The 12,202-nt window shown below is 38.2% G+C and overlaps 2 protein-coding genes across 2 annotated transcripts in view; one reads left to right on the top strand and one right to left on the bottom strand.

The window, feature by feature from the left end:
- Positions 1–2,638, bottom strand: part of LOC127655424 (protein dopey-2-like) — a 45,052-nt gene extending 42,414 nt beyond the window's left edge. The window contains exon 1 of the mRNA XM_052143255.1: positions 2,460–2,638. The gene's annotated coding sequence lies outside the window, so the exon portion shown is untranslated. The remainder of the gene's footprint in view (positions 1–2,459) is intronic.
- A 3,251-nt stretch (positions 2,639–5,889) lies between these two features.
- LOC127654608 (uncharacterized) lies at positions 5,890–10,522 on the top strand. The gene is made up of 7 exons (XM_052141837.1): positions 5,890–6,262; positions 7,277–7,364; positions 7,476–7,508; positions 7,630–7,683; positions 7,769–7,843; positions 7,934–7,993; positions 9,950–10,522. The coding sequence occupies exons 2-7, from the start codon at positions 7,278–7,280 to the stop codon at positions 10,520–10,522; spliced, it is 882 nt and encodes a 293-aa protein (XP_051997797.1). The 5' UTR covers positions 5,890–6,262; position 7,277.
- The last annotated feature ends 1,680 nt before the right edge of the window (positions 10,523–12,202 follow it).

The raw sequence follows: 12,202 nt of genomic DNA, 5'->3' as shown, positions 1-12,202 counted from the left end.
AAGCTAAACAGATCTGAAACACATAAACCATGCACATTTTAGTACGTAATACTGGTAGCTATAAAGTTGATTAAATACTTTGCATATAGTATAGTATTTACACATATGCAAACGTTAGCTATGTTAGCATAACTTACCCTCTTAAGCGCCGGCTTTGAACAACCGGATTCGCCTCAGTAGTCTGAACTCTGTAGTAATTCCCAAACTCTCCTGTTTTTTTCAGCAGTGTTTCGTTTTGCTGCCCTCAGCCTCTCATGAAACAACGTTTGTCTTCTTGTTGTGAGAAACAGCCACATCCCGAGGATCAAAAACAGCATACACTCGATTTCCTCCATTGTCCTGTGTGTGTGGGTAGCGGATGTGTGTCGCGTATAAGATTACGTCACGGCAGTTTCCTGCGGCGTCGCTATGACGACCGGGTACTATTTGTGGCGGTACTGTCTGCAATGGAAAACGGAGCGAAAAGCGAGTCGAGTCGAGGCGAGCCGAGGCGAGTCAAGCTGGTACTGGTAATGGAAAAGCGTCATATGGTGACCCAACAATCACTTACTGGACAGGGGATGAAAGACACACATACTCAAATGGAGGTACTAAGCAGTAATTACCACACACTACACATACACACAGAAAACACAAAACAGTATTAGGTAGATTATGGTCCCTGCTTAGATACGGTGACATCTGCTATATCTCCGGTGATAAAACCCCTGAGAACACACACGCACACGCACAAGCACAAGCAGACAACATCTGTTCATTCTGATGCCATGAGCCTAAAATTGACATCTAGATATTTAGAGAGGATTTAACAGAAACAAGCCCAAAAGACAAGTGCCTGTGTCAAACCCACCCACATCCACACACCCAAACAATTTGACCATCTAGCCAACTACTTACACTCTATTTCTACTTTACTCGAAGTAATGAAAATGAAGTAAAAGAATCATACAGCCAGGGGCGTAGATTCCAGGGGGGATGATATCTGTACAAGACAACTCTAATAATGCATTTAGAATCATTATAGTCCAGCAATCGGATATGCTGTTGAATGTCAAGTAGGCCTTCTAATTTCTGTTCCAGCACTTCATTCACACATCAAAGAGATTCTGCATCTGCACAAAGCCACATGCACATGGACACTGCTCCTGGATTTTGTTGCTAATATCATCAGCAGCACATGGTCATTACAATTTCAGCTCATTAAAGAAGCCACAAAGAAGCAAGACAAAAGTCTTTAAAATGAAATAAATAATAATAATAATAATAATAATAATAATAATAATTAAATAAATAAAAAAGATAACAGACAGGGCAATACTGTTATCCAATTTCTACAGTGTATACATATTGTTTCAATTAACATAAAAAAAAGGAAAATACAGCATCAAAACAACTAGTTACTCTATACAAAAATCTGTAGCTGTCAGATGATGACCTTAAACATAAAATGTGCCCTAATAAAGGTAATAAAAAAACTTTTAAAAAAACTGAATAGCAGTGGGCAAATATTGATTATACATTTTTACAAATATTTAATTTCTTACACAGATGCTAACATGTGTTTAGCTTTTTGTCACAAAAAACATGTATACATGTGTCATTTATCTTCTATTTCCAATATCAATCAATTTGCACACTACATACAGTGACAAATCTCCATCTTCTACAGAAAGGACACCCAGTCTAAGTGATTAGGGCTACTATACAAAGTAAATACAACAACAGTTCTCTCCAATCAATGGATTTACTATACAAAGTTGCACATAATCATTTCGGTCTATTGATTTGGTTAGAGGGTGCCAGGGAAATATACTGCCTATGTACGGTATATGAATGTGTGTGTGACAATCATCTACGCCTTAATTTGGCAGGTTATTGGGGGAATGGGAGGATAAAAAACATTCTACAGATTAAATCTCTGCTATACTCATTAACAATGTTTGAGCAAAGGCTTAATTCACACAAAAGCGAAGCACAGCAGACACAAAACTCTTATGTAACCCAAATCTGTCCATGTTGCATCCATTGACTGCCACAGAGCACCATATCATATGTGCCCTTATACTATAACTTAAAGAGAATTGAAACCTCACGATGAGCATGCAAGATTTGACCATTGATTACACAACACACATTTTATAAAATAAAGACCACTGGATTGTGGTATTATGCAGGATGGTTCAATGCATTTAGAAAATAATAACAATAACTAAATTAATTAAGTATACTGAGAACCACTGGACTATATAATAGGACTCAGTTGGTGAATTAGTAAACAATAAACAAACTTCTTAAGATGGGGAAATAATATACCTAACCAACGTCACATCATTCGAAAGTTATCAAAAAGTCAAAAAGACAGAAGTGCTATTGCTATGGACATCAATAATCTGCCCTTTATATCTATATTACATCAATTCAACCATTTCATATGTTATTGTGAAAACTGAATGACTCACCCACTGCAGCAAAACAGGATGCTCGACAGATCGCAAGATTTCGTGCCAAATAAATAACCTTACGATTGTCCGGATAAATTGACCATTCAAAAACGAGAAGAGGCGAACGCAGGACAGGACAGACAAGTCATGCTAATATTCAAAGATGCAAACTGCTAGAATTGAATCGCTCATCTGATTTCCACCTACAATTACATTTGTGTACACTTCCTGATGGGCTGAGGGAGACGAAAGACACGGCGATGACACGAGGGGTGTGTCGGAAAGGGGAATTTTTACATTAAAAAAAATATCCTGTAAAATAATATTGTGTTTTGAATAAAACAATGTACTTGATCTAAAATTGTACTTTTTACCGTTGGAGAACTGCGCGAAGACAAGATATTCACGTGTCGACTAAATTCCTTGTAAACTTCACCCCTACTCTTTGGTATCTTTCAGGATGTCGTCTGTTTACATTTCTCGCACCAAGCTGTCACATTTGTACTGCGGCTGACCACCAGTGCATCAGTGATGATATCAGCGCTTAATGCTTAGTTTACCAAGGCCACGTTACATCATAAATGACATGTAATGTGTCTGGATTAATTAACTCTAACTTTAGTTATCTATCTATCTATCTATCTATCTATCTATCTATCTATCTATCTATCTATCTATCTATCTATCTATCTATCCATCTAAGATGTAACTTAAAGGTGGACTCAGACATTTTTTCCTCATTAAAAAAGTTTAATTCCTAAAGACATGAATTGTAATTTGGCAATATATTTAGAAAATTATTACCACTCACATAAAAATGAAGACTCAAGTCATATCAGTAACCTTATAAAAGCTGTTTTATTCTACATGGAGAAGGTCCACACATGGGGGCAGCCATCCCTGCTGGAAAAACCAGCATAGACCAGCTACCAGCAAGACCAGCATATGTTGTGTTTTGGTGCTGGTATGCTGGTGACCAGCATGGGATGCTGGTATGCTGGTGACCAGCATGGGATGCTGGTATGCTGATGCTGGTATGCTGGTGACCAGCATGGGATGCTGGTGTGCTGGTATGCAAGCTGTATGCATTTATTAAATGCATCCCATGCTGGTCACACCAGCACCAACATTGGATGCTGGTTATAAACATTGGAAACTATGCAGGTCAACAGTAATAGATGTTAAGGATGGTAGCCTGTTCACCAGGATGGAATGCTGGACAGCTACATTGAATTTTGGTATGATGAAAATCATGAAAATACAAGCTTAAATTAATGTAACAAGTTCATTTAATAATAACAAGTAAACATTAACAATAATAACAATTATTTAACAAAAAACAACACTCAGGACGACAGAACAAATAAACAAAAGAACATACACATCAACATTTAGTAATTTACCTGAAAAAGTAGGATCAATACAGTAATGATGACAGAACAGAACGATATAAACAGAGCATACACATCAACATGTACTAATCTATCTGAAAAGGTAGGCAACTGTTAGCAGGTTACTGTTGACAAGGACAAATGTGTAGTACAAAGCACAAAGCAGTCGACTCATTTTTGTCTCAAATGGAACCACATAGTCAAATTTTAAAGTTTTTTTTTAGTCTGTTAATGTCCATTATTTTTTCTGTAATGAACCGTCCGGCCTTTATCCATCTGGCCTGCGACTCTGTCTCCTCCACATTCTTTTTGTCAAGCCACTCCTTGAAGCAGACTGAAAAGAAATGAACAGATAAATAGTGATGCTTGTGTCGCACCAGAACAAATAAAAATGTATTACTCCATAACCCAGTACTTGGCATCCCACAATGACCTTGTGGCTACTGCTACCTTTTAATGTCTGAAGTTTCTGGGGGTTAAAGGCTGCCTGCTGGTTTTGGTTGTGGGGCATTCCTTCCCTGTGAGACTCCTTTCCGCCAGAGTCTTAGTGCCCCAGATTGCCACTGCCAACTCCTTCACAAATAAGGAATCCCGCGTGCTGTTTTGTATCCTTGACCAGGCCTCTCTACGCACTCGAACATCTCCCCCAAATGAATCTGACAAAATTAAAAACAAAAATAATCAAGGTACTAGATTGTACAAATGTATACAAAATGTATTTTAAGTGTACTGTAGTTGGGGGTTCTTATATTAATCCATGCACACAGATGACTGACCCTTACTGAAAAATAAGTTTATTCAAGTGTTCCATTAGTATACTTCTTTTAAACTAAAAATAAGAAAATATACTTTCAGTCTACATTTTATATACTTCTCAAAAAATATACTTTACTTAAGTATACTTTATAAAATGAACTTGAAGTATTCTTCTTTTTCGTAAGGGAGATGCTGTACCTCATCTCCTTCTGAAGATACAGAGGGTTCCACCTCATTCAAACAGCCAGACTCTGCAACTATATACAAAATAATGTCAATGTATTCAATATGTATATTTACCCTCTTGCATCAGGGCCTATTGTTTGGTAAATATGGACCATGATAGATTTCAGATATCTGTGACTGTGAGTGATATATATATATATATACACACACACACACACGTATATCCTTACTTTGTAAGGTCTCCTTTGGGCTTGGGGCTCCAGGGTCTTTTGACAGTTAGAAAGAAAACAAACATATCACAAATATGACAGATGATGGAAAACATGACAGGGGGGGGTCTCCTCCTTACCACTGCACTTTGCTGTTGATGAGGATTTCAGTGCCTTCAGCAATTGTTGCTGCAATTGCATGTTTAGAGAACATAGTTCTTTATTCTCTGCCTCAATTTCTGTTCTGAGTTTCTCCTGCTCCTCTAACCTATAATAGATGGACATGTATGTCATGATTAGCTGACATTATAAGAAAAAAGAAAAAAAAATCTATATATATCTATATCTTTCTATATATATCTGACAAGCAGATTAAATCAAACATTGGGCTAAAGATCAATTCTCTTGTCAGAACACATTAATTCAAAAACCACTTACTTGTTTTTAGTTTCCTGCAGTTGCAGAGACATATTGTTTATTTTTTTATGTAGAGCTGTTGCTTCTTTTTAGCCTCCTCAAAAAGTTTTTCTGGTACAACCCCACCACCATCATCATCATCATCCTCTTCTGACAATGAGTCAGACAGGGTATGAGCTCTCATTATCTTGCTTGGAGTTGGGCAGAGTGGAGACTGTTTTCTTCTAATTTTTCTCTCTTTTAGCAAGGTTAAGAGATTATTTTGTTTGGCCTCTTCTGCAGCTTTTTTCTGATTTGTCTACATGGATAACATGGATAAAAGCATAATTAGGAAAAAGCACCTCAGTGTATTGCAAGACTCCCATCCAAACAAAACAAACAAGGCATTGTAAAAGCAATTACCCTATATGATTATTGAATAGAATAATGATTGGAGCCTAATATTATCACTTGATAATGGTGATAATTTGATAACCTGTATGTGGGCAGAGACACAAAAATACATTGCAGTACATACATGATTTATGTAGTACATGCCCTGTAGTTACATTCAAGTGCCACAAGATGGCAATAGCTGTAATAACAGTTGGCAATAGCTGTAATTACAGTTAACAGGAAAAACGGGAGCAGATCAGCAGCAGCCAATAACATTAATTTAACCATTTTACACAACTATTAAGTTAGCTAACATCGGAAATAAAACAGCAATATCAACTTTACATGTGTTGCTTTGGCGTCCTCCGCCTCAGAGCGCGACCGTGGAGGCGTGGTCTCCTTCAGAAGTCTCACACGGACCCGCTTACCCGTGGCCAGTTCCTCCTCGATCTCTTCTCTGGACTCTGGAATGTTAATAACACTGAATGTAAGTACTTGAAAGCACCTGCTATAACGTTATATTCTGTCATGCAATACTAACACCGGTAGCATTGCGTCCTCTGTCCTAAGCGCTTACTAGCTTTGCTAGCGCGTTAGCCAATACTCGCATCCCAGTTAATACACGTTAGTAAGTATATTAAAGTTAAAGTATTTCCAAGTTGGACATTTATGTTATTGATGAACTATTGGAGATAAATTACGACTCACCCTTTAGGAACAATATTTGTCCCTTGAAAAACTTCTCTTGCCAGCGCACCCAGTAAGTTTTAGTGAGGTCACTAACGTTGAGGTCAAAGTCCTTAATGTAGGATATGGGGACGATTTCTTTACACCCGTCCTCTATATATTTCACATAGGCGAACATATTTAATTTTTTATTCTATTTTATAGTTTAAAGTAGATTTGTTGAGTGAAGTTGTCTGTAAAATGTCAAGTAACGGTTACCTCACGAGCGAATTTAACTCTAACGGCGGGAAGCGCGAGATGCACTGTTGCCTTGGTTACAGACTACCGTACAGTCTGTATAGTGTATCTTAGCTCCCACTATAGAATGATAAAGTTAAAGGGTTTATTAAACACGTCTGTATAACACAACACAGTTCCACAATGATTATAATGTTGAATCAACAACTCTCTAAAGCAGTTTCAACAATAGCAGAATAAAGCAGTCTTATAATCTTCATGGAGGAGGATTTATTTCAGAACTGTTGAATTGAGGCTGCATCAGTTGTACAAAATAATCTGGCAGAGTCACCTTTTAGTGCAGTAATCCAAGTCATCTAGTTGGCAAATTGCTGGTAAACTAATATAAATAGTTCAATTAATACAGACAGTCAAAGGATTAGAAAACATTTCCAACAATGTTACCTGAATAATATGATTTATTAATGGCTTATTTTATTTAAGGGCTGTATGAGGCATAGATTTTAGTAATGTAATTACTATGTAAATTCAACATCATATTCATGTCTGTTAATTATTATGTCCTTTTTAATTTTAGAATGTCAAAACGCAAGTACAAATTGTACTTAGAGCCTAAGAGCAGAGTTACATTTCCCTGTGCAAGACTGAAAAGAGGACATTTGGATGTAAGTCAGTTCATGAGAAATATGTTGTAATCCTGGGTATCAATATTATATAATTATATTGTATTCAAAGAATGTATGAATTCATTCTTACCTGAAGATGTTCCTTTAAAGGTGGCAGATGGTTCAGGAGATGCAGATGTTGAGGTGAGAGAGTAATTTTTAAAAAAATTTTTTTATTAAAAGTACATAATTTCCCATTAGGCTACTACATTGAGTACAGTTTTTTTACTCTGTGCTTGTGCCATCTCTTCATGATCCTGTGCAGACCATGTCTCCATCTGGCGATATTCAGCTGGATCCAGATGACACGGCCAACATGGTGAGCTCTTTTACCAACCACACCTGCAGGCTTGTGGCATGTTGTTTTTGAAATTGTTGTCTAAAAGTTACTCCTGGTTGTTCAGGTTTTGGCTTTCACCGGTGACCACATAGATCAAGGGGACAGAATCAATCCACACCTGAGCACTGCAGATGTTGAGGTGAGTGAGAGATGGATCTACTTTTTAAATTAGGGAATGACATAATTGGGCTTTACTACATTAAGTACTGTTCTTCTTGATCCTGTGCAGACAATGTCTCCATCTGGCGATCTTCGTCTTCAGCTGGATCCAGATGTCACGGCCAACATGGTGAGCTCTTCTACCAACCACACCTACAGGCTTGTGGCATGTTGTTGTTGTTGTTGTTGAAATTGTTGTCTAAAAGTAGGGCTGGGTATCGTTTAAAGAAATTCGATACCGATACCTTGACTTCGATACCGGTTCCTGAACGATATTTTTCCGATACCAATTTTATTAAAAAATCCGTTTTAACAACATTACCTCAAAAAATGAAAAGTGAACAGAGATTATGTGCTGAATTAGGTCGTTGTAGTCCAAGCTCAAGGATGCAGAAGTTACGAGAGGGTAAGTCAAAATGTTCGGTTGTTGGATGTAGTAACCCACACGCTTCATTACACCGTCTCCAAGCATCAGAACCTCTTCGAAGTGCCTGGTTGAGTTTTATTTTTACGGAAATGTACCCACATCTGTAGGTAAAGTCATTTTTGTGTGCGCGAACGCGAAGCACTTCAAGGTTAACTACTTCAGCAACAACAGGGTTTTTCCTGCATTGAATTTGTTTTTTTTGTCCCGCCAAAATCTTATTTGATCGGTGAGTAATGTAGATGAACTGCTGCGCGTGACAGGGCGTGTGTTTAACTGAAAGAACGAGCAGAGAGCGAGACTCGGTCGCACGCTGCGCGCACTCTCTCTCTTCGAGCCAGGCGAAAGTGTAAACAAGACTTCACCGTCTCCAAACTGGACGCTGTCTTGCTCTCTCTCCTCGCACATATTAATCAAAATAAATCGATACGGTGGTAAAAGGTCAGAAGGCCAAAGTTTAATGTGGAGCATTCAGAGATATTGTTTTCTGAATTACCGTGTGAATTGTGCTAAATAAGTACAACATGACCAAAATGTCATATCCTATTTCATACCCCGATAACAATACATATCCTGATAACAGGGCTCTACGGTAACTTTTTTTATTAGGAGCACTAGTGCTCCTAATAAAAAAATCTAGGAGCACAGTCCAAAATTTAGGAGCACAGATAATTGAACGCTTTTCAACTACACAATATAACTGTGCCACATATAACATGCACAAGTATGGAGAGCATGAGAAAAGAGAATTCAGAAACATAGCATCTTACAGAAGTTTATGTGATGAAGTCAGGGTCGGCGTGACTGAGACTCGTGCTTTTATTACTCAAAACAATAATAAACAAAAGGCGCGCGCACACAGCGCTTGCACTGTAGCCGCGCTACAGCAATAACAACACCTTTTCACTTTCTCCGATCACTCTCTCCACCTCTGACGTACGAGTCCTAGTCCACCTCTCTCTCTCGTCTGCGGCTTATATCCTGTCTCTCCACGCCAATTACTGCAATAAGACACCGGTGTTCGTCATTTGCACTTGACCTACTTACGTACCGCTTGTCTCCTTTCTCTCTCTCCTTTACAGACCGCGCTGAACCACGCCCCTCGCCACAGTTTACCTTTACCTACCTTCCTCAATTAATAAAATATCATGAGTTACTGTTGGAATTTCTGTAACTCATGATATTTATTTGCATCAGGTTTATGGAATAAAGAATAAGTTAACGCTATAGTTTAACTGCTTAGTAAGGTCATCACTCTTCCACTGACAAACATGGCGTTAGCTAGATTTGTGGGTAATCTAATTTAGCAAATGTAGCGTATGTTAAAGAGTATTTAGAAGCGATGAATTAGGGAGAAATGATAGGACTGTTTGCTAGAACTGCCACACTGTTTCAGAATTAAATCTACAATCTAGTCTGTCAACATGTATCCTCCACCATTGTCATTAATTGGCTGTTATAAACCCCAATACCGATTTAAATGAAATGAGTTCAGATTGGCCAATAATATCGGACGGCCAAATAATCGTTTGGGCTCTACGTCAAATGCTATATACCGTCATATCGCGACAGCCCTACTGGTCAGTCATACATTTCTTAGTTTACTGTCATTGTATGTAGACACATGCACTCAGGAATGTTTTCTCTTTAAATTTTTTGTAGATGTCTTCATCTGGTCACTTTCTGCTTACATCTGAGCTGCAACCAAGTGACATGGCCCAGCAGTTTAGTTGTGATTCATCATCTGAAGGCAGTGTTTCTGAAGTTGATTCGGAAATTCCAGATATTCCAGAAGATGATCCATTCAGACAGATAGGTTTTGATACAGACATGGATTCAGTACTAATGTCAGCAGGTACAACGACAAAGGCTGAGGCACTGCTCATGGTGATGAGTCATGCAGCCAGACATAATATAACAGGGACACAACTTCATGACTTATTACAGCTCATAAATACTCTGTTTGGCAAAGAGGTGTTACCCAGATCAAAATATTTGTTCAATAAGGTCTTTAAAAACAACTCCGACATTGTGGAGTTCCACTTCTACTGCAAAACCTGTAAAGTATACATTGGCACAAAAGAAGACATACAAGACAAAAACATTGCACAGTGTGCAATCTGTAGTGCTTCAATTGAAATCAGTTCCTTGAACAGTGCAAGCTTTTTATCAACATACCAATTGCACCTCAAATCCAGACGCTGCTTGAAAATCCTCAGATTCAAAACAGCATGAGCTACAGACACCAAAGGCCACATAATGAGCATGTTATCTCGGACATATATGATGGTGAAATGTATCGAAACTTGTCCAGACCTGGTGGAATTCTGTCAGATCCAAACAATTTGTCATATAATTTCAATTCTGATGGCTCAGCCTGTGTACAAGTCTTCCAGATTTTCTATATGGCCCATAAACCTGCATTTAAACGAGCTCCCTCCCAAAATGAGATTTCAGAATGTAGTGCTTGCAGGTCTTTGGTTTGGTACTCAAGAGCCAGTTATGTCTATTTTTCTCAGACCCTTTGTTGATCAGGCCAAAACACTGGCATCCAGAGGTATGTCTTGGAGAAAAATGGAACGTGTGTGCACAGCAAAATTGTTGGGTTATGTTGTTGTGTAGACTCAAAGGCAAGACCAGCCATGCAAAACACCACACAGTTTAATGGGTACTTTGGTTGTGGCTTCTGTTTACATCCTGGTACTCTAGTAGAGAAACAGGTGAAGTACACTGTGACTGACACAGAATATACTGACAGAGAAGCGAAGAAAATGCTGGCAGATATGGAGCAAGCAGTAGCACAAAACAGAAGTGTCAGAGGAGTGAAAGGTCCATCACCACTCATAAACATGCCCTATTTTGATATAGTGCAAAGACTTTTTGCAAAGATGAGTGATGGTGTTTATGGAGAAATCCAGAATATTGTATCCTTTCCTTCAGAAGGGGTACAGAAATTGTTCTCCTTTTCAAAAAAGCTTTATACAAATACCTTCTTTCCTTTATCACAAGGTTATGGGTTTGTCTCACATATCCGACTTGTAAGTGGAAGCCTTTTTTCGCCAGTGTGTCTGATTTCAGTAGACCGGTTAGAGCAGAAATGCATGGTTTTAAAAACGGGTGATCAGACGTACATTTGCGACTTTCCAAATGCATATGAGAGAGACTAGTCTTAATCATAGATGGTCATTCTGTTAGTTGTTGGTGGTGATGATATAAGCCCTTTCTGTTTAATATGATTTCTTGCCTTGAGTGCGAAGACCTTTCCATGAATGGAACTGGTTAAGGTGTCATTAGACGGCCTAAATGTGAACTTGGGTCATGTGATAACAGGAAGTGTTTTTTATATGTGAGTCTGATACTGCTTCGACATTTCTGTTCGACTATTTTATATTTGAGCAGTTTGACTATTTATATGTGAGTCTGATACTGCTTCGACATTTCTGTTTGATTATCTTATATTTGAGTCTGATACTGCCTTGCTACTCCTGTTTTAATGATTCTTCACAGCTTTGCTGTTTCTGTTGTGTGTTGCTATGTAGGTACTATTTATATACATTTATTTATTTATTTATTTATTTGTATCTGGTTGTTTCACTGTAAAGCACTTTGGTCAGCCGAGTGGCATTTTTAAACGTGCTAAACAAATAAAGTGACCTTGACCAAGCCCTGAAAAAAAACAGAAAAGAAAAAACAGACAGGGCTTATCATTACTATCAAACAGAGATTGGTGACCACTGGGCTAGTGAGTGGACCTAGGCCTATACATTTAGATTATTATGTGACAATACTGATCCCTAAGGTCTAAGGAACAGTGAACTTCCATGCTGAAACTATAATCACCATGTTTGACAGATGAGGTGGTCTTTCAAGGGTCATTATTTCTCCAACAAACTGGTTTATAAAGTTACTGCAATG

The sequence above is a fragment of the Xyrauchen texanus genome, chromosome 14, assembly GCF_025860055.1.
Source record: "Xyrauchen texanus isolate HMW12.3.18 chromosome 14, RBS_HiC_50CHRs, whole genome shotgun sequence".
NCBI classification, from domain to species: domain Eukaryota; kingdom Metazoa; phylum Chordata; class Actinopteri; order Cypriniformes; family Catostomidae; genus Xyrauchen; species Xyrauchen texanus.
Note: the sequence above shows the minus strand (reverse complement) of the source record. Positions and strands in the feature narration are given on the sequence as shown.